Source organism: Orbicella franksi, chromosome 8 (assembly GCF_964199315.1).
Source record: "Orbicella franksi chromosome 8, jaOrbFran1.1, whole genome shotgun sequence".
NCBI classification, from domain to species: domain Eukaryota; kingdom Metazoa; phylum Cnidaria; class Anthozoa; order Scleractinia; family Merulinidae; genus Orbicella; species Orbicella franksi.
Genome location: NC_138152.1, coordinates 19,561,114 through 19,584,471, shown reverse-complemented (window position 1 = coordinate 19,584,471; position 23,358 = coordinate 19,561,114). Strand labels below are relative to the sequence as shown.

Sequence of the window (23,358 nt, the reverse complement as noted above, 5' to 3'; positions counted from 1 at the left end):
CATCATCTTGGACTGGATGTTTGTTCTGATGACTACAACTACCATGATTCCCTGCAGACCCGTCTCATAGACGGAATTGGCCATTAAGACGAGTACGGAAATCAAACATACTATCGTCCCAATGGTTTTCTGTCTTCCTTCCTAGCTGATTTGATTAACAAAAAAGGAAAAAGAAAACCCATGTAACCAGGGTGGTTCGAACAAGTAATCCCATCTTTCCCAGTTACTAGAGTCTAAACGGTAGAAGCCAATCAGAACTGAAAGCAAGGAAACCTTTTCTGTGCCAGCTTCGTGGGGGGGGGGGGGGGGGGGTGGTTGCAATGATTTTACTTAATAAAGCTATCTATCTATCCAGAGCTCGGGAATAGCGGCTCTCCTCGTTATTAGGGTTTTCATAATGAGCATACCTTAAACCCCTTTTATGATGCCTGTGTGTAATCTCAGGGTAGGCCGCGTGCCCAAATGGTTAGGATGCTGAAAGTTTCCTGTCAGTTGAGATTATGTACATATCAACTTTTTTAAGTGTCAACTAGAACAACTAAGTTAAAGAATTTGATTTGATATAATGTAATAGCCAACTGGTGAGTCCCCGACCAGATGGGATTTTTAACAGCTTTCTGTTCCATTGAATTTACAATATTTCTTTACGTATTTCAGTGTCCCCAATTATGGTAATGCTAACCACTTCCACCCTTGCATAAAGTAGTTTATTATTATTAGTCTTGACTATGGTATTCGTACTTGTTGGATATTATTTCCATATAAAACATTTACTTTTCTTAAAAACATAACGACAACTGCATGGGCTTATTATGAAGAAATGGGACCCAATGGGAATTGTTATGAAGCCCGGAAAACATCACAAGAGCAAGCAAAGATGACAAGATTTATGTTGGAATGTGTACGATCGGGCACACTCTTACCCTTTAATTTGCATTAGCGTTTATACTCTATTCATAAATTGCGTAACCAAAACGTTCCTATTGGTTAGTTCCTCAGTCAGTAGCAAACGATAATTGTGTTTTCTGCACTTTCGAGGCCAAAGAGCGAACAAAAACTCACAAGAAAGAGCTTTGTCGCGTTTCGTAACCATTCCCCTCTGTTAACTATGATTTCAAAAAGGATTCGGCGGGTCCTGTATTCGTTAAACTCATTATAATAAGAATTTGCGAACTGCAGTATCAGAATGACAACTGCATGTATGACGTTTAACTTAAAGATATTTCAGCTATTTATTTACCCACATGAATATTGGAAATCGAAAGTTCTCAGTTATAAGTGCAATTCGTTCCATTTTCAATCACGTTTTGTTTAACATTCTGATTTATTCCGTTGGCAGCAATATTCTGTTGTTTATTTTACGTTTGTTTTCCTTTATAACCATAGTTGCTGGGTTTCGTTCGCTAATAATTTAATCTGGACATTCGCCGCGCCCGTTCTCGCTGTTTGCTTGGTAAGTCAAGAGTTCGCCATTTTCATTCAGTTATTTCAAACCGTATCAGTCGTTGTAGATATTTAAAGTTAGTAATCGCTGTTAATCTATTTGCCATACATTTTACCATAATTGTAATGCAGTTACCAGCTGCCTCCGATTCCAATCTTTTTCGACTTTTGGGTTTAATACTTTTTTTTTTTTTCAGATAAACTCCACGATTCTAGCTCGAGTGTTATATGAAATTACGAAGATGCAAAGCGACAAGACATCCGAGCTGGAGAAAATCAGGTGAAATAAGCACATGAAATGCAACTTAACTACCGAGAATCATTTCCTTAAATGTCCTCTTAGCAAGTTACCCCACTCTTGAGCCTCGTATCCATGGTCAAAAATAATGCGTCAAAAACTTATGAAAAGTATCTCTTTAATAATCTCAAACTCGTTAATATTTCATGAAGTAGCATAATCGTGATGATGTTTGTATATCAGATTTAGCATACTGAAATTTTTATTTACGTGTTCTCTGTTTTCTTCTTCGATTGTCAGACTCTCGAGACATTGTGTTACCACATTGACAAACAACTCGAAGTTCGTCGAAATGCTCGCTGTGCGTCTTATTTTCATTTTCTCGTTTGAAAATGTGGTACAACGCCCGGGGGAGGGGGGGCACTGCCATATATGGGGTATATAGGTATGTGCCGCTGTGAAGGGTATGTTTTTCAAGCAGTTTACTCCAGGATAGGGTATATAAATCAGAGCGTTTGGGTCTAGAATAGGGTATAATTTTTCACAAAACTGACTAGTTGCTTGAAGATTTTATCTGGACTAAGGAAACCAGGAATTGCCACTCAAAAATATAAAACAATCAAATCGGCAAGTTTAAATTTACGCAAATCAGCCTCAACAATGTCGATAGATGGGGGGATTTGGGGAGTTTACTCTAGTGTAGGGTAGCAAAATTCAGCTGAACTAACTCTGGTATAGGCTAAGGGTTCCAGGGTCCCAGCGGCACATCCCCACCTAGAAATTCCCAAAGTACCCCCCACGGGTACAACGGTCCCTGGCGTTTGATATTTAACTCGTCGAAGATAAAATATATGTATGTATGCCTTCCTTCCGAGATTTTAACTAGGAGAGTTGAGTGGTACAAGACTAAAAAAAAAAGCGTTACAACTGAACAACTATTCTTGGCGTTTTGATTGCCGTTGCAATGAACGATGCTATCTAGTTGTAGTAACAACAAACCCTCGCTAATTCGTAAACGTGCAGATGTCTCGTTTACTTTCTTTACTGGCTCAAGTAAACTCATTTCTCACTTCAGGCAGGGCTTAAAAGCATGTGCCGTCCTGTTTCCTCTACTGGGAATGACTTGGGTGTTTGGTCTTTTAAGCGTGACGGATGCTGGACTTGTCTTTCAGTACATCTTCACCATTCTCAATTCGCTTCAGGTACACCACCTTCCTGTGTATGTTTTAAGAATTTTGGGATTTCTATGTATGGTGTTGAATGTAATATTTTCACAGCTGCTACATATTGTGTCACCTATAACGATACGTAAGAATAGTAAGCCGCTAGAGAAGCAAGAGATGATTTTGAAGAATTACGGTTTGCGTCACGATGCACGGGCGAGTCGAACTGTTCTCAGTCGTACGTGTTGATTCTTTCCTCACTGATCTCCCAGTTTCACCGATATAAACTTTACATTTACAGGGAATCCTGTAAACTACGGCATGTTGCAGGGTAAGGTCGATACCATCCACCAAGTGTTATCTAAGTGCGCGTTACATCGTTCTCACAGGGTTTTTTTGGACTTCAAGACGGCGCGCGCAAACGCTTTGTTGTTGGTGGTGGCAGGTCTAGTAGGGAATGCCAAATAGATATCACGAAATCAAATCGACATTAAAAAATGTAATTTGTAAAGGAAGTAAGTCTTGGCTGGCCAGTGTCATTATCAGTTATCGATGCACTTATCCCCATTGCCACCTCCACTTATTCTGGTAGCTTTGGGGTGGGAGAAAAGGAATGTGCCGCGTTTTCCGACTCTGACCAGTGAAGAAGCATTTCAAAAACGAGCTTTTTGAGTAGAAGTGAGAAGATATGCACTAGTATCGTGATTAACATTTTGTAGGATTAAGAACTTTGAGGTAACATCATATTCAGCTTGATGCGCTTTTCCTCTACTTCAGGGTTTGTTCATCTTCCTAATTCATGTCCTAAGAAATAGCGATGTGCGGGCCGCTTATCTTCGGAAAAAGCAAAAGTGGAAAGAGTTGAGGAGCATTTCAACTTCACGTGTGTCGTCCAAAGGTGTAGATGTCTCCTCTAACTCACTGGCAAATGAAGACATTCAAGAACTAACCTCCAGGAGGATCGACAGGCCTCGGTCATCAGAAGTAGGCTACACAAATACGAGTATTGTGGAGCAAGACAGAAACCTGACTCCTGTGCAAATGTAAAAACTTGTGGCACTAATTAATCAGACAGGTGTCAAAACTATAGACGATCGCACTTCGTTCTCATAGTTTAGTAAGAACTTCTCTGCGCTTTAGTTTCAGTATATGTATGAAAACCAGTAACCTTTATAGACCAGCCAGGTATTGAATTAACGCCCGAGAGAAAACGAAGAAATGTGATCCCAGATCACACTTACAGCCGCAAACCAGAGCAGACGTCTAGGGGTTCTGTTTGTGTCCTTACGTTAACAAATGTTTTGACAGGTGCTTCTATGACGGCGTCTTTCTGTACCAACATCAGCAAATTGTTTCTCCATATCAGACTCAAGTATGCGTACTTCTTCAGGAATTTTTCCCTCTACCACTGTCTTTTCTGCCTCTTCAGCAACCTGTTAGACCATCACCCTCTCCATAATTTTCTCACCAACCTAAAATAAATTATTTTCGGGTCATATACCGAGAAAGGAAAAATAGTAATGCAAAACCAATTACCCAAAATTTCATGCCCGTGGCCTACAGGTTACTGGTTTTCAAGTTAATTTACCGATGAAAATTAGTATTACAAGTCAAATAAAAAAGGTAAGCTTAAGTAAACAAAAGGACCTACCTCTCTTCTTTCTTTATTTTTGCGTCTTCTGCTTCATAGGGTTTGGAAGCGCTTTGGAAGCTGAAATTTTGCCCAGTGACCGATCATTGTAATAGCTTTCCGTTGGCGAATAGAAAACGAGTGCCAAATTTTGAGTGAACTTCTCCTTTAATTTTTTGGATGGTTCTTGAAACGAGAAAATATGAAATAGTGATTTTCAGTAGAAGTAGTGGGCTATAGAGGAGAGAATCCAGATGACTTATCGTCATTACTGACGCAATCAGCTGACACGTGACGCGGCCAGCAAATTTATTACAACTTACACCTTGTGAAACAGAGTACATTTTACAAAAATACACGCTTAAAAGAAGAAAATATTTTAATTTCTCCAGTTATTCCCAGCAACCACCTATCGAGTTGAACGCAAATCCGTTGAGCCGATCTACGATTCTCGTTCTTTTTCTAAAATTAACAAAGAACCTTTGTTGCTGGTCTTTCCTCCAAAAAAGTTCTACGAAACATAAATAAGAGGAAACCTATGGGACCTTACATTATAAATAACGAACCGTGGACGTAATAATTGTACACTATTTAAGACACTGTTTAAATACTTTAGACACCTTATCGACCAACGAATATTAAATTATCACATCCTTAGCTATTTTCAGACTTTTAAATGTACCCTTGAAGGTCTGCCACTTCTCAATATATGTTTTGACCATTACAAACATGAATATGCATCAATGGCAATATTAGCTTCCGGTGAGTGAAGGGTAATGTTGACAAATCCAAGCCCTGACTGCATATTGGCAGTGTATTACACAACATAGCTATTGTTCTGATTCAAAGTGTTCCAACACGTGTAATGCTTCTCTTAATGAGGCGACAAAGCGATGCACGTCCACGAAGCTGTTGTACAGCGGCGTTGGAGCGATTCTCATCACGTCGGGTTCACGCGTATCCACCTACAGCCGAGTCAAAACAGCGAACAGAATACAGCAGTCAATAATGTCTGCTCCTCTAGCTAACGATATGGTGCACATTCTAGGTTTGCAAGTCGATATATGAAAGAACATCTACTTTAAACTGCGGGGTGAGAGATATGAAGACATGATTGATCATCGCAGTTATGCACACAATCTAAATAATTGCGAAATTAAAGCCTGAAAAAAGTTCAGGCCTGAACGGGATTTGAACCCATGACCTCTGAGATACCGGTGAAGTGCTCTACCAACTGATGTTTTCATATTTTACTCCGCAGTTCAAGTATATGATCTTTTATGTATTCACTTGTACCCTCACCATCTCAGACCATCCGGGACCAGCTCCCAGATGGCTTAAAAGCTCAGTTGGTAGAGCACTGCACCGGTATCGCAGAGTTCATGGGATCGAATCATGTTCAAGCCTGAATTCTTTTTTTCAGCCTTCAGTTTTACAGCTGCTTAAGTTGTGAATATAACTGAGATGATCTATCATGTCTTCACATTAATTCTAGGTTTGTTTTGATCTTCGAACCCTTAAAACTTACCACAACTCCCCGCTTGTCAAACTCTTTACGCAGAGATTTCATTGGTACAGAGAAACTGACGGACAGCTGACAGCCGCGCTCAGCTGGGTTTACTGGCGTAATGATCGATAGAAGACCGATCTTTGCACTTCCGTTTTCCAGTTTCTGCCACTTTGCCGGAGTTTCGTCGTCATCTTGTGAAAAACCGTAGTAATGTAAGAGAAGAAGTTCAAGATAAGCTGCAAGAAGAACAACCTGCCAGTTAATCTTGACGATGTATCTTGGCGTATCCAATTTGAAAAAGAGGCAAGCTTAATTAGTTCCAAAAACCCATATTTTTTATAATTTTAAGATTTTCTATCTTTGTATAAATATTCGATGGCATACTCAGAGCTGCCTTATCAAAAAGCATGTGTGTGTATGAATGTATGCTTATTACAATTCAGTAATAAAAACTGGGGATAACTGGACACACTTTTGAGTCGTTAGCACTTAAAGCCAAAATTAAGGGTGTTTCGAAGATTTAAGTTACAATGTTGCCATGGTAGTTTGTAACGTGAAGAAAATGGCCATAACTTGTTTACCAATGTTTGGGCATTTCCTTTGTCATTATTCCAGCGTCAAAATAACAATAACAATAACAACAACAACAACAACAACAATAATAATAATAATAATAATAATAACAATAATAATGAAGAATGGTAGCACTGAACCAGCAAAGCGGAATTGCTGGAAATAGAAAGTGCTTGCCAAATAAATTGTCTCGAGGCACTGGAAAAATGAAAATCACTACTTAGCTCTTGTCAACCGAGTAGGAGGTCTGTATGGGAGAATCTTGACCTCGGTGGTAAGTACAGACTGAACGCAGTGAGGTCTGTACTCACGACCGAGGTCAAGATTCTCCCATACAGACCGACTAAGCTCGGTTAATAAGATGCTTATTATATGGCAAACAAAAACAGTTTAATTCGTTTAATGTAACTGGTTTGTACTAGCTGACATTTTGCTTGCGAACGACAATGAGCTGAACTTAATTCTGCCGAAGTTTGCTCGTCCTCTTTACTTTTTTTCTCATCAGGCTTTTTAGCACTTCCATTGATAAATATTGTTAAAAGAAAATAGACAATGATTTTGCGTTTTAATTCGCAACTTTCTCACTGAAAAACATCACCGCTCTAGAAAGCGGTCTAGATGGGAAAGTTTAGACCGCTCTCAATATCGATTTCAGCCAATTAAATTCGTGAATTTGGTAGTTCCCAGTCCTTGCGAGACAGAGCCATGCAGTAATTTTTGTTATCAACAGATAGTTCATTATGGCAACTGCTCATTACCTGTCAGAATGTCTGACTTTGCTCTCAGTTTTTTCATTGACGTTTTTGCGAAAACCTACAAAGAAAAGAACACTGTATTAATCCAGTCTTACCTTTATTAAAATATCTAGACATTGTTAAAGAAAACAATTATGTGAAAGTGGGTCACAGTTTCTGCAAAACATTCGAGCAATAAAGGCAAAAAATAAAGTTTAACAAAAAGCGTCTAACACGCTTACGCATATTCTGTAGCTTGTAACCCGTATTCTGCGTGTCTCAGTTTCTTCTTGCAAGTAAACTCGATTGCTGGCGGCTCCCTCCACTATATTATTTGCCTCCTTTACTTATAACAGAAATGTTTTCTATTCCGCTAAGCAAAACGAACGGCAATAGAACTTACATTCAAACTTCCTAATAACGAGACCGTTTGTAGAAGGGGTGGATTGGACAACTGAAAGGCAGCCGCTCCTGGAAGCGGCTTGAATTCTACAAAGCAAAAATAAAATTAAAAGTTAACGGTTTTTTTTTTTTTTTTTTTTTTTTTTTTTTTTTCATAACCTATCAATAATTTTGCCCTCCTTTACACGACAAGCTTTAAGATTCCTGCAGTGTAGCTAACCAAGCTCGGCTCATTTATTCGCTCCCGCGATAACGAGTTCAAATGAATTTTCTGCTCAAAAAGAAATGTTACAGTAGATCGATAACAAGATTTGCCACAAGTCAACCTCCTAAAATTCAGGGTAGAATAGCTAAGCGAGCGAAGTAAACTTCGATGTTTCAGGCTGCCAAGCGCCCGAGCAAGAGGCGAAGTCTAGAAATCTAGATACCAGCGTTGTTCGGCGGGTAATGAATAAACAAGAAGAAGGACTTTTCTGAAAGTTTAATCGATAAGTTGCGAACTACAAAAAAGAATGGCTTCCGTTAATGGTATACAACTGACTGTCTCCAAGTGCATGCATTAAAAAATGGCGACAATAAAAGCCAATCGTGCCTCTGAGCTTCCCGACTCTTCTCTTCAAAATTAAAATTCTCAACCTTGCTTGTCAATAAGCAAGTAGCCTGTGTCACAGCCGTCCTATTCGGAAGAAAGAAAGAATCGGTGAGACGGGTCTCTCTGATTTTTTCCTTTTTTCGGGAGGGCATCTGTGAAATAAACAAATTTTTACATGCATCCTGAGGGAGCACGTTATGTGTTTTATTATATTCATAGTAATAAATAACAATTACCGTGCCCCATTTCAAAACGACTTGATCTATCGTGTCCCCACCAACCAGAAAACCTAAGACAAAATCATATTTAGTCAACTACAACATCAAAGGAAGTGCTACCAACTTAAGATACGAAAGCACAGGAGCCAGGTCAATATTAACACATTTAATTTCGCGACAATGTCATGAGGTGTAAAACGGCCGTGGATAACTATTGAATAGTGCAGAATGCCATAACAGAATACACCATATTCGTATTCTCGGTATAGGACTGGAACTAGCTTGCAACTGAGGCTAATGCGTGGAATCTTTTCAAATGAAACATTAAGACCACCCCTCCCCCCCAATTCAATGATGGGAAAAATGGCACGCTTTGGGTTTAGCGCCAGTTCATCATTGATTCGGGGGAGGGGGGAGGGGGTGGTTTTATTTCTTATCTTATTCCGTCCAAGATTGTAGTTTTAGACGAATATGGCCTATTGCCTTTCAAAACGAGGTCTGCTGCACGAAACCTTTTGTCTGAGAAAGACTATCCACGCTTTTGTTTTAACAAACATTTGACTGGGATTCAAACCATAAACATCTCACACTGTAATCCACTGTAAGAACGATGGGGAAAAGAAACTTTAACTTACTTCAATACTGGGCTTACAAGCAAGCTGTCTCGTATTTTAGAAAGCAATGTAGCCTGATGCTCTAAAGGACGGTGGTCTGGTAGTCCGGCTGAAGTTCCCAGGTTATCGCCCTCCCTATGACTAGCTGCGTTCGTGTTCGGTAATCGCGTATTTTTAACTCCCTCAGCCAACAACACAATGCAGCCAAATGACCAGCCTCCAGCCAGTGGAGAATGCATGTATGACGCCCGTATACTTGTCCACGGCTTGAAGGCTTTTAGTTAGGACTAAACATGGACTATGCTTAATGAAAGTTCCTTTTCTCGAAAATTTGGCATCAGAATTGAAGTTGCGAATAAAGTAATTAAGAGCCTGTTTCCAGGTTTGGTTGATATTTTGTCAGTCTTGAACAACTTACTTTGGAAGGTCAAAGTTACAGGCGTGTTTCTCGTGTACAAATGCCCCTGCTATTCCACCAGGCCCAGAATTAAGGTACTACAAATAAACAGTTCAAGAGTAAAATTTGCTGCTGAGGCACTCTCAGGCAGCTACCTACAAATAAACTACGTAACACATCTACATCTCTCAGGCAGGAGTGGATTTGGGGCGCTGAGATATCAACTTTATTTTGCAGTGGGCAATGAGTCTAGTAAATGAATGAAATATTGTTCCCAACACGAGAAGACAAAGTTCACGTCTTCATGATGGCGGGCCGCTGTAGGTAATCTTTATTTCGTTATTACTACGCAAAGGCGGACATTGACAACATATATATCCTCACTAGTGAAGGATATAGAAAATATGTCAACAGGACCCCGGATGTACGTAGTTTAGTACGATTTTCTAGGGCTGGTCTCTTTTCCGGTAAAACACTCCTTTATGTAGGAACATGTAGGTAAGCGTGCCCCCACCCCCGAAGGTACGGTTTTCGCACATTACTTTACTTCGGTATTCAAGTTGGTCTCGAGAGGTTTTATCTCCCAAAACTGCTGCGATAAAGATGCAGGCAATTACCAAGCAAAGACAAGCCAAAAGAGTCATACCAGGCCAGCTTACCTTGTATGAACACCAACAAGCAAAGTCTACATTCCAATCATGAAGGTGAAGTTCAACATTTCCTACGGCATGAGCTAGATCCCAACCAACGCCACATCCCTTAATTACAAGCCAATACAGAAACAAAAAACAACAACAAAAACATGACCTTAAAACTAACCAATAACACAGCATCGAAAACAGCAAGGCGATACAGTAGTACATCTTTTTGAATTTAAATTGGTAATAACAAAGACATGAACAGATTGTTGCTAGATTTGATTTCAGAAAAAGGCTGCATGTGATAATTAGATCTTATTAACAGTGGATCATTGGATAGCACAATTCAGGAGTTTTCATTGCCTCAGCCATCATGGTATGTAAGCAATTATAATCCAAATATTTTCGCTTGCGCGTGATTGGTCTAAACGCGTCACTGCACGTGTTGCGAAAAATATTTGAAGGATAATAAACACAGTAGCCTCTATTTGGCGCGAAAATATGCTCGCATATTTGTCCTCGGACATTATCTGTTCCTCAAAGCTCACAGTTTTCTTGGAGCTACACGCTCGGAAAACAGTTTACTTCTCGGAACATATAATGTCCGTGGTCAAATATCTGCAAATTTTCGCGTCAATGGAGACTATTGTTTATTTACATCATGCTCTGCAAATATGATAAGCGTACGCACAATTTTACGGGCTTTTCTTAATATTATTTGAGTTTCTATATTTTATTATAATTATGATTTTTATTTTTTTGTTTGTGGTGTGGGGGGAGGGGAGCGTCTTTAAAAAAAAAAATAATAAAAAAAGCAATTATTCCACTTGGATACGAAATGGTAATAGCCATCTCGGCGCTACGCACTTCGTTGGCAATCTTGCTTCTCAAACTCATTAATAATTCATCGCGTTAGAACAAATAAAATTACAACCTGTCTTAATTAGCATAGAGTTTGATGATTTTACTTGCCCGTTTATTCCTTAGTTTTTGTTTCGATTAAGAAGATATATCAAACACTCGAGACAGTGTTTCATCGGCTATCCAAACACCTCGAATTTCGTCAAAAATACTCCGCTGCGCATCGTATTTTCAACTCTCTTCTCGGCGTGTGGATATCCTGATGAAACACTGTCTCTTGCGTTTGATATATTAAATCTCGCATCCAACGCATGCTCGTGGAATAATTCTGATACATGTTGTATTTATGCAGTCTTCAACCTGCTGAGCCATCAAACACGTTTGTACCAAAAACATAGCATACAAGCTTGTTAGCAAGGAGTTTGATAGAAATAAATGGTTAATGCTTACCTTTTTCTGTGCAAAAGCAGTAATCCTTTTCATGTCAAAAAACTGTCCAGTGTAGTACTGGACACCTAAAAAATAAGATCAATATGGCACAGATATGCATTGTACCTGGACAAAGTTCACGACGTCCCCACTTTTGATTGTCTACAACAAACTGAGTGGTAATCAAAACTATTTGTTCTGGCATCATAAGCTAAGGACGTCCAACGTTCTGTTCAAAATGGAAATATTGACATTTGTCATTGCCGGTGTTTCACGTTGTCCGGAGAACCGAGATGTGTTTGTTCAAACCTGGCCAACCCCCTCCCCCTGCCCCCCGCCCCCGTGAGGAGGTGTAGTCCCAGAAAAATTGGGTCGGGGTGTGCGGTCCACTTCCCAAAATCCTCACCCTATTTATGACCAAAATCTACGATTTTCCTTACCCTATTTACGACCTGATCAACAATTCGATACCCTGTTTATGACCTGACCCTTAAATCAATACCCTGTTTTCGCAAACCCCCCTTATAATTAGTTCCCTAATTTAGACCAATGTTATATTGCCGTAAACATAACTTGTGAAAGGCTTTTATTGATGATCTTATCCATGATGATGAAAAAGTAGCTTCTTCCAAAAAAACAAAACAAAAAACTACCCAATTTAGGAATAGAGTGCAAAAACCATACCCTATTCATGACCAAAAAAGGCTGAAAAAACCATACCCTTTGGAGCCGCAATACGAACAAGGCATAAGTAGGTGTTTACACACGCTAAATGTTTTTCCAGTAAAATCTAATACTTCCGTAAAACGCTCAAATCTAAACACGGCATTAGATGTCTTAGATGTGTACTTGAATAACCTAACAATAACTTAACTGACTGGTGGGTTTATTGCGTAGCTACCGTTGCGTGATGTTACAATGTTAAAAGTTACGTCCAAAGTCTACATTATTCTATGTTCTACGTACAATGTAATCAATCCAAGCAAAGCGACCAGACCAACGCGTAAATCAAGAGTTCAAGACCGAAGAAAAAGCTATGATATCACCATTTGGGGTTCCGAATGTTATCTGCCTCTGCGTTTATCAGTGTTTTCTTTTGATTAGTTGTGAAGTAACATCGTGTTTGCAGCATGTAACACAGATATTGTTTAAGACAGTCTAGCTCTAGTTTCCCCTTCGCCGAGTGCCACGCTCAATGTTGGAGAAACCAATTCGAAATCAATCATGTAATAGAAAGTTGCAATCAGACCCTTGCAGTTTTGACGTGATTTCAAGCACAGGCGGCCTAATACACTGTAGCCTGCGAACGGGCTGCCGGCTAGGACGGAAAAAAATTCGGCGAGCGCGAAACAGAAGAATTCGGACGCTAAATACACCGCCAAAGCACAAGCTTAAAACTCCCCCCCCCCCCCGGGGGGGAGAGGAGGAAATTCCCATTCAAGAAGGACAGGGGTGCTGGTGCAGGGGTGCTGGTACAGGGGTGCTGGTGCAGGGGTGCTGATCGTACCTTTTAGGGCTTCAAAAAGCGCTTATGGTACCTCTTAGGGTGTTCAGCCTCAAAACGTCCACACCCGGGGTCCACAGCGGGAGCTTCAGCAGTACCTTTTTATATAGGAGTCCCCTCCGGGCTTTCAGCCGTATTAGCGCCCCCAGGGGGGGGGGGGAGGTGATAATCTACAAAGTTTTATACGGGCAGGCTCTGCCCCCAGGTCCACCCCCTTACCCTGTTCTATACCATTTTGACGGAACAGGTAGCCCTTTCATATACCCCATTTCTCATGCTTTCATAACCGGCCCGTATTTTCGTCAAAAACGAAATCTTCTTGTCATTTTCATGTAGTGCTTAATAAACTAAATGATACAGCCATAAAGTGCATCTGTTCGAAAATTATAATTAAAGTCCCTTTTAAATAACTAAATAACAGATGGCATGTCATGCATCCAGGAGGGATAAGAATTTAAATATTCCTGGTCACTTGATACTAAACAAAGGAAGATAAGCTCTGACAAGAAGGAATACTCGATCAAGTGTACTAAAGGCAGCCATCAATACCCTCAATTGATCCTCGATCAGCACGCGATTGACACTTGATCAACCTCTCAATCAGCAATTGATTGATACTCGTTCAGCACCCGATCGACATCTCAGTCAACAGTGGAAAGTCGACTAATTTGGCAGACATGCCATCAAAACGGTTAGTGTAGATTGATACATGTGAGTCAGTTGGGACTTGGCCAACTCTCAATCCACTGTCGATCAAGTGTAGATTGAGTGTCGGTCTAGTGTCAACCAAGTGCTGATTGAGATGTCAATTCAGTGTTGATCGAGATGTCGATCAAGATGTCGATTGAGTGTCAATGAAGGGTATCGATTGACACTAGACCACGGACGCCTTTAGTACACATGATCCAGAGTACTTTGGCCTGATGGAGACTTACTGTTAAATATATTAAACCTTTCCTATTATTACCCTATCAAGAAGGCTTTCTCGAATGTGACACACTAGTCCTTGAATTGCCATCATTAGAGAAGGACAGGTTTAGGTTAATGAGTTAATATTCATAAACTTATTTTAACGAAGATGAGTGTGCAGACTGATGTGTGACATACAATCAATCGCTAAATATCACCTTGTCCCTTTTAGCAAAGAAGCATAAATTTAGACTTACCACTAAACATAACAAGTGCTATTGAGTCTCCCTGATCCTCGATAATGGAGAGAATGTCTTCTGTTCTTAGTAATTCCTCACCCTGAGTAACAGGCAAAGTAGCAATTAAAAGTTTAATAAGCTCATGCATAAAAATTGTGATTTTCTTTTCTTTTTACTTCTTCTATGAGTGAATACAATATTTTATTTTTATTCTTTTTGCTGAATGTCACAAGCAACAGAGTAAAAAGCTGTGGAAAAGAACTCAAGACAAGACAATTGACAATTTCTCGCCCATGGGGAAAATTATGCACAAGGCTGTCCATGACCATCATTCAGCTTGTGTTAGTTTTTTCCCAACCAACAAATAATAGTTAATGGTTGGGAATGAATTAATTTCACAATAATTGGTCAGATGTGTTATCATAATATTATTAAAACTACGACTAACTTTAAATGTTTTATTGCTCACTGAAACCAAATATTTTAAGTGTGTTAGAACTACAACAATGCCACTCACTGCCTGATTTCAAGCTGAAAAGGACTAGGTACGAGTCTGTAAATTATGGGATTAGCAACTATTGATCCACATAGACAGAAAGAGCACACCGAGATTCACAAAATCTCCACGTTTAGTGTTAAACAGGCTAGTTTTGACTGAGATAGAGCCATTTAAAAATGCCAAAATTACACAGAAGTATTTGGTAATCCAAACACAGCGTCCGGATGGCCATACATTTTTTTGTAAATTTTGATGTTTTCAAATGGTTGTATCTTGCTCATTATTCAGCCTATTTGCAACAAACTTGGGGATTTTGTAAAGCTTGGTGTGTACTTTATAACTATGTGGATCAATAGCTGCTAATTCCATAATTTGTAGACTCGTACCTAGTCCTTTTCGGCTTGAAATCAGGCAATGGCCCAAATTACACAGTACTCTATCAAGTGACCTAATAACCAGCCAAGCAAAATGAGGGAGTTCATAACTGTGTATGATCATTGAAGCATTTGTCAGCTTAAGCTCTATAACAGTGATTCAATCTGTTTGCTAAAAATGAGGTAATACCAGGTTCATGTACAGCTGACGGACAGGCTGCAATATTTTTATTGCAACTATCCTAAAGGGTGTAGCTAGGAGGGTCAGGGTTCTTTTTTAAAGCAAACAACCTACAACAGGTGGCAAAAACGGTGGAGGTCGACATGAGAATCTGGTGAGTACCCTCACTTTGACAGAGTGTGACCCCCCCCCCCCCGCCCTTTGAAAAAATCCTGGCTATGCCCCTAACACTAGGCGCATGGTATAACAGAAAACTAAACAGGCGATGATGTACAGTACTCCTGAAAAGAACTTTAAATCCATTTGTACAAGGGTGAAAATATATATTTATTTAATACACAAAAATTGGAAAGAGGAGTCTCAAGGGCATAGCTAGGGGGTCCTAGGGTGTCCGTGACCCCCCTTTTGTAAGCCTTTTTTTAAGCAAACAACCTCCAACAAGTGGCCAAAACAACATGACAATCTGGTGAGTACCCTCACTTTGACACAGTGTAACCCCCCTTTGAAAAATCCTGGCTATGCCCCTGACCCTAGGCACATGGTATAATAGAAATCTAAACAGGCTATAATGTACAGTACTCAGGCTTTTAGTCATATGGACGTCCAGGCATCCTGTGGAAGGCCACTTATTAAGAAAAAAATTTTTTTCATGCATTGCCCCATAAATTGTTCAATTGAGCAGGACCTATAGCACTTTTTGGAGGGCCACTTTTCGAATGCGGCCCCATACCCCACTGGGGGCAATAAGGATTGATGATGATAACTTTTCAAATCCTGGCTAAATGCCTGACAGTACTCCTGAAAACAACTTTAAAACCATTTGTACAAGGGTGAAATTATTTATACACAAAAACTGGGAAAGTGCAGGAGCTTGGACTAAAAAGAAAATGAGATCACGGCAAAAGAAAATTATAATTATATATATTAAGCTTTAGTAAAACTAGACTGTCTTCAATAGACACATCATTTTCAACTTGGAAAATATTTGTTATTTTCACTCTATCATTCCTTCACTCCCTCACTCCCTCACACCCTCACTCCCTCACTCCCTCACTCCCTCACTCCCTCACTCCCTCACTCCCTCACTCCCTCACTCCCTCACTCCCTCACTCCCTCACTCCCTCACTCCCTCACTCCCTCACTCCCTCACTCCCTCACTCCCTCACTCCCTCACTCCCTCACTCCCTCACTCCCTCACTCCCTCACTCCCTCACTCCCTCACTCCCTCACTCCCTCACTCCCTCACTCCCTCACTCCCTCACTCCCTCACTCCCTCACTCCCTCACTCCCTCACTCCCTCACTCCCTCACTCCCTCACTCCCTCACTCCCTCACTCCCTCACTCCCTCACTCCCTCACTCCCTCACTCCCTCACTCCCTCACTCCCTCACTCCCTCACTCCCTCACTCCCTCACTCCCTCACTCCCTCACTCCCTCACTCCCTCACTCCCTCACTCCCTCACTCCCTCACTCCCTCACTCCCTCACTCCCTCACTCCCTCACTCCCTCACTCCCTCACTCCTTCACTCCTTCACTCCTTCACTCCTTCACTCCTTCACTCCTTCACTCCTTCACTCCTTCACTCCTTCACTCCTTCACTCCTTCACTCCTTCACTCCTTCACTCCTTCACTCCTTCACTCCTTCACTCCTTCACTCCTTCACTTTCCGTTAGACATTTGGAAACCTGGCGGGGACTCCCATGTGAAAAGGCAAGGGATGCTGCTCGGAAAATTTGAATTTAACTCTAAGGGAGACTAATGTGGACATTGCTTGAGCTTTATTAAACCCCATAAAGATACCACTTAAAACAGAAGAGGTTCGATTACTAGCCACTGTTCAAGGAAGGATCCTGCACGCACTTATAGACCCGACTTGCGAACTCGAGAGATCAGCGGAAATCAAGCCTGAAAACAGATATAAATTAGAGCGTTTCTTTTATTATTTCCTTGAGTGCACCCTGAAGGATACTTTAACAGCTAAAAATGGTGACATTTCGTCATCAACACCCTAAGTGAGACCAGAATCCTTGATTTGTACCCAAGATGACGGAGTTCCCCCCCCCCCCCCCCCCCCGGGTTTCAAACATCAGCTATCTAAGGCCGTTTTACAGTCACTTGCAGCGTGACAAGTTAGTTATTTCTGAGACTCGGGTAGAAGGTATAGCGATTTTTTCATTGTAAGGAAAATACTCATGGTTCTTGCTTAAAGTAGTGATTCAATTCAGGGAAAGTCTTCATGGATTTTCCTTCACAAACTTATGCGATATTGTGAGTTCAAAAGCAATCGATATAAACAAATGATTAAAGGCCACACAAATTGATCTTACCATTTTTGACAACAGCACAAGGAGGACATGTACAGATACATGTAATGTAAAACCTGACCTAAGTGGCCCCTGAAGACCTGTTTAAGGATCTATGATAACATTTAATAGCAAGACTTGTGCTTTTTGAAGTGTTTCTTCTCAATAAAGTTTCTTTTGATTCCGAAGATGGCATTTGTTGTTTTGTTCATGCCTGGCTGTTCCGATATGAGGGATCTGTGCATTACAAGAGAACAATTCATAGGCATACAAGACGTAGTCAATGATCAAGGGTTTGCAATGCATTATAGGGTGACTTCAAACACGGTCAGCGATTTGGAAGCTTTCTGGTGTGAAAGACTCAATACAGCAAAGCAAAAGGATGGATTGACTTCTCTCCTTATGTTGAATGTTTTAGAAGCAAAGATCTTTCAATACGGTTTTCTAGGACATACTGTGTGACAAAATACCGTTATTGATTGTCAACACAGAAAAGTAGTCGCCATTATGGTGACTAAACCAGAATTTTTGGTCGCTAAGCAGGGTGTTCATTAGGCATCGGGGATCGGAGAATTCTCCGGCTACTACGTAGAATTCTCCGGCTAAATTTCAAAGGCTTCGCTCATTCCGTGAAAGAGCTTCGCTCTTTAAAAAATCATTCTCCTGTTACTTTACACTACTCTCCTGCTATTTCAAATATTAACGAAAACCCTGCTAAGGATGAAATGCTAGTTGCATTGGCGACCATACTGGTAGCAATTTCAAGCCTGGGATCATGCTTTTAAAATACTATGCCTGTGTGAAGCCTGCAGCCTTGTAAAAGGGGGTCTGCTAAATCTGCGAGCCAGCGAGCCATGTGAGCCACGGTGTGAGCCATGCGAGTCATGCGAGTCATGCAAGTCATGTGACTCATGCGACTCATGCGACTCATGCGAGCCATTTATGCGAGTATTTTTTTTTTCTTCAACTGGTCTGGGAGGTTGTCGACTTTTCGCCAAGAAACATAGATCTCGTGCCCGACTATCTCTAAACTATCACTATAAACCGCTTGCCCGCCATCTTGAAAGCGGAGATGACCCTGGGGACGAGTATAAACGGTACAGCCTTGCTCCTAGGGTACTCTCTCTTTCCGGGCCTGGGAAATTAATTTTAAATAAAAATTTAGCTACAAAAGTGCCTACAATTGAAATATTCCCAAAAGAAAATCCTAATCTCGCTTCGGTTGCCAGAACTATTGCTGGTGCGGCAAATATGAAAAATGCTCTAAACATCTGCACATCGTGCCAAGTCTTGCGTCATAGTAATGGCTAGCCTGAGTGTGATGAATTTTTTTCTTTGTTTCATATTTTTGTTGTTTGGAGAAAATTTTGTGTATTCAAATCGCCCAGGATCCGCAAAAAATAAAAACGATGCATCAAAAATTTATTAAGGTTCAGGACTAAAGTAAAGAAATTTTCTGAGAGAAACGTACGGCTCCACCGCCCCACCGCTACTCGAATGGGTAAGTGAATGGTATCCATTGGCACCTGTCTTTCATTGATATCCACGTTGAAAATCATTCAAGAAAAAAGAGAACAGTACTTCAGGGCAACTCTGTGTATTGGCGTCAAGAATGGTGAGTGAATCGCGTAATTTTAACAGGTTTGCTCTTTAGTGAATCAGAGTTACCAAAACTTTGTCAGCTGGCTGACTGCTACATGTGGTTGTCCCTTCCCTTAGAATTTAATATTGCAAGAATTTAATATTGCGATCTTATTCATCTTGTTCCGTTGCCCTTGTTCTTGTTGTCATGTGAATGTAAATGTAACAAATAAAAAATCTTAACATTTTTACTAGGGCTCGCATGACTTGCATGACTCGCATGGCTCGCATGGCTCGCCCTTTGGCTCGCATGGCTTGCAGGTTTATAAAACTCTGTAAAAGGAAAGGGCCAAATCAGCCCATTTTTCATTTTTCTGGGGGCCAATGATCTCTGATTGCAACGCAGGATTCCCACAATGGCGCAGTCTGGCAGAAACACTGTTAGATATATATACATGAAGTTTAGAAATGTTCTGCAGATATACATATTGTAGCAGTAAACAAAGAAAAAACAAAGAAATATAGAAGTGGTTTCACACAATTGTAGATTCTAAAGTGTTCAATACAAATACATGTACATTCAAGCAGAGTGAAATACAAATTAAGATAGAACAATACATGTATATTGTTAGCAACTTCATGTAAATGATTAAATTATTTTGATTATAATAACTGTTGCTTCGTGTATTACATGTACATGTGGGTCAATTGGGTACAATTAATGCTTTTTTACCGATTCCCTTTAAGTTCAATTAAAATGATATCTTCTCTGTAACATTAACCCATTGACTCCTGAATGATTTGCACGCGACCCACCCCTAAATTCCTGGGTGATTTTTGGACATTTCAGAGCAAGCATGAGCGCTAAAAATAAACCATATGCACAGTAACCACACAAACAAGATTAGGCTTAAAGACTTCATTTATTTTAAGTTGAATAAATGAAGGGTCAAAATATTAAAAAATATCAACAAAAAGATGTCAACTTGATGTTTAAAACTGATAAGAAAACAAGAAATTACATTCATAAAGTGTATTATCGTTTGTCGATCTACATCTCAAGTGACTACATCGTGAGACGAACGATAATACACTTTATTATTGCATCTACCACAATGAATAACAACCTTTTCCTCGACAAGAAATTACATTATTTCTTTAACAAGCGACAAAATGCCCAACAGAAGCTGAGAAAATTGAATATGCGAAAATGAGTTATTGTTGACTTCGGAGAACAAATTGAAACCAAATGCAACAGAATTTCCATTCTTGTACTATAACGGCTAACATCTGAGAAAACAACAGAAATTAAACGCGAAAGGCACATGCAAAAACCAATTTGAAAGCAAGAAATCAAATAATTTCTTTGCTGCACGACGAAATATTACAGCGCTGCGAAAGAAAAAGTCAAAAAGACGTCAAAAACAAACTAATTATTTTGAGATCAATCGTATTTCAGCTGTGATGGTTTATATGAAATAATTCATATATGAACTGCGTTTGTAGATGAAAGTGAAGAATGATCATCGCAGTTAATTTTCCAATTTAAGCAATTGGAAAGACAAAGCCTGAAAAAGTCAGGGCTTCAACGGGATTCGAACCCGTGACCTCCACGATACCGGTGCGATGCTCTACCAACTGAGCTATGAAGCCACACGTTGGGAGCGAGGTCAATAAATTGAGTTCATATCTTCCCATGAGGAGAAGTTTCGTATTTCAACTGTGCTAAATTAGAAGCCACTTAATTCTTTACTCGGCAGTTCTGTAATAGCCGAATAAGACTTGAAAAATTATATTTGAACGAAGTGTTCAAGCGTTCCTTTTTTGGGGTGCAAATGGAATGCAAGACTTGTTTCATATCAAGCTATGCACTAAGAGCTGCTAAATAAGCTATAGTTTAAGGGTATACCTAATATTAATAGTAGAAGATTGATACATTTTTGAAGTTGTTCGTATTCCTATTTTAAAGCAATTTCTGTCAAAATGTCTACCACCTAAATAGCTGCTGAAGTCAATTCTTAAATAAGCTGATTAGTGGCTTTCAAATAGCATATTGTACACAGGCAGAGTGTCTTTATTTGCTGAGTTGGGAAAAACTGCCATACGCCTTAGGGGGTAAAGGGTTAAGTCCAGGAAGCTGCTTTAAGTCCATGATCTGTGTTCAAAACTCACTTGAAAGTGCACCGATCATCATGTTTTCGCAGCAGTTGAAGGCAGGAAAATTCTTCACCAGAAAGGTTTGAGGACTCTGTACTCCTTGATCTTCCGTTCTGAGGCCAACTGAACATTAATTTGTATTTTTCTTTTCTTAATTTTAAATCCCAAAGTAGTCATTTCTCCTTGTTAGGGAAAGGGTAAAAACAAGACCGCAGGACTTTAAGAAGAAAAACCGTCTTTCTAAGACCCCTTAAGTCTTTTAAAAATGTGCTCAGCAAGTCAATTCTGATTGGTTTTTTGTCCTCAAGAACAATAGAACAATAAGAGAACCAAAAAGTCTTCAGGGAGGGTAGGAAAGGCTATTGTCCCCACGTGCTTTATTTCGGGCGATTATGGACAGCACAGGAAATTGGAGAGGTTTTTTGTATGGGCAGTTACGGGCAGCACGGGAGTCAATCGGAAACAAATTGTATATGATGAGCTCAATTCAAATTTAATATAATTTTTGTTGTGTATATTAGGTACATATATGTGTATGACATGTTTTGGACCACAATGTACATAGTCAGCAATGTTTTGTGACTTTGTTGAAGATTAATCTCAATAAAAGTCATGTACACAAATACTTAAGTCATGTACCTCTCTAGGAGTTGCTTCAATTATTGCCTCAGCTGGATTGTATCCATGGAAATGAATCTGTGACTGCACTGCATACTGTCCAGATTAAATGAATAAATCACAGTACTTAAATATTAAGTAACAGTAAAATTCCAGTTGAGCTGTTCACAGAGGTGATGGACAAAACACTGACCCCTAGTCCATGGACTACTCTGATGGACTACCCAAATGGACTACGCTAAAATGGATTACCCCTAAAAAATACTTTTTCAGATGATACGTATGTTAAGAAGCTGCGATTATATACTTACACTGCCTGGAGGATGCTTTTCTTTTCGTTCCGCATCGCCTTCAACCGCCATTTTGAATAACTATACTGAATAAAACAACCGCTGTACACAAAAAGCATAGACTCCAATCAAATCAAACATTCTGTGGACAACTCAATCTTGCTCCCATGTGATTCAGTAGCTCAGTCTTTCTCGAACAGACGAAATGATCTTCAGGATGTTACTCCTTATTTGTTTTGCTTGTTTTGTGCCAAACATTATGGCACAGAAGCAGCTAGTCTTCTTGTTTTTTCCTGAGTGTATCAAAATGAAATAGAAATGGGAATAAGGATAAAGCTATGAGACAGCAAGAAATTCCAACGACTATGCTACAAAAATTCAGAGTGGAGTGGAAGCAGTAGTATTCTTGGCTGGCCTGGACTATAATTATGTGGAAATTTTTGTGGTTTTGCGAGACTCAGTATAATTTACGGTAGTCTATCGAGCTTTGTTACTGCAGTATAGACCAATTTTGAAACAGTACACTTGGACAAATCATCCGTGCAGTGTAAGTATATAATCGCAGCTTCTTAAGTTACATACCACTCATCTGAAATAGTATTTTTTAGGGGTAGTCCATTTTAGGGTAGTCCATTTGGGTAGTCCATTAGGGTAGTCCATGGACTAGGGGTCAGTGTTTTGTCCATCACCGTTCGCAGAAGAGTTAACTGATCACTCAGAAACTAATTATGATTTCATTTTTTTAATTGTGAATTCTTAATCAGTGAGATAAAATTTCTGGAGCACCTTGAAACAAAAAAGAAAGAAATTACAAGAAGTTCTTGGCATTGATTTTACACAAATAATGATGTTGAATAAACAACATTTATTTAACAACTTTCAGTACTTACATGGTCAGATGGAAATGCTTTGGCTTCTACTAGAATTTTGTGTCTCTGAGAAGTTGGCCTGTAGAACGGCACCATCATAAGATGGAGATTTACCGTAAGGGAATTCATGATTGCAACTTCTATATCCTTGGCACCTAAAAATACATACAGTGTTGTAGTGCAGGAAATCAAGACTACATGTACATTGTATCTCACAGCAGGTAATTGACTTATTTCTCAGTGCCCAATAATATGATACAGTGTTGTTGTACTAACTTATATATATAGTTATGAATGTGACATCTTGCATGGTAAAAATGGAGTTGCTTACAACCAGAATATCAAAAACAATATTAAGAAGTAAAACGTTCTCTGGTTGAAAATATTAAAAAC

General features: G+C 39.8%; 2 protein-coding genes across 2 annotated transcripts in view; one reads left to right on the top strand and one right to left on the bottom strand.

Annotated features, from left to right (window-relative positions):
• The window catches only part of LOC145495191 (adhesion G-protein coupled receptor G2-like), a 38,499-nt gene extending 34,608 nt beyond the window's left edge, over positions 1–3,891 (top strand). Inside the window, exons 17-20 of the mRNA XM_081474772.1 lie at positions 1,387–1,453; positions 1,641–1,723; positions 2,757–2,883; positions 3,622–3,891. Coding sequence (XP_081330898.1) covers positions 1,387–1,453; positions 1,641–1,723; positions 2,757–2,883; positions 3,622–3,891 — 547 coding nt within the window. The remainder of the gene's footprint in view (positions 1–1,386; positions 1,454–1,640; positions 1,724–2,756; positions 2,884–3,621) is intronic.
• Positions 3,892–3,909: 18 nt separating this feature from the next.
• LOC145495203 (kynureninase-like) overlaps positions 3,910–23,358 on the bottom strand; it is a 30,378-nt gene continuing 10,929 nt past the window's right edge. The window contains exons 4-14 of the mRNA XM_081474786.1: positions 22,987–23,120; positions 21,828–21,902; positions 14,113–14,194; positions 11,464–11,528; positions 10,174–10,272; positions 9,536–9,612; positions 8,522–8,574; positions 7,695–7,780; positions 7,316–7,370; positions 6,003–6,220; positions 3,910–5,439 (exon numbers count right to left, since the gene is read on the bottom strand). Of these exons, the coding sequence (XP_081330912.1) occupies positions 5,305–5,439; positions 6,003–6,220; positions 7,316–7,370; positions 7,695–7,780; positions 8,522–8,574; positions 9,536–9,612; positions 10,174–10,272; positions 11,464–11,528; positions 14,113–14,194; positions 21,828–21,902; positions 22,987–23,120 (1,079 nt within the window). The 3' untranslated portion in view covers positions 3,910–5,304. The remainder of the gene's footprint in view (positions 5,440–6,002; positions 6,221–7,315; positions 7,371–7,694; positions 7,781–8,521; positions 8,575–9,535; positions 9,613–10,173; positions 10,273–11,463; positions 11,529–14,112; positions 14,195–21,827; positions 21,903–22,986; positions 23,121–23,358) is intronic.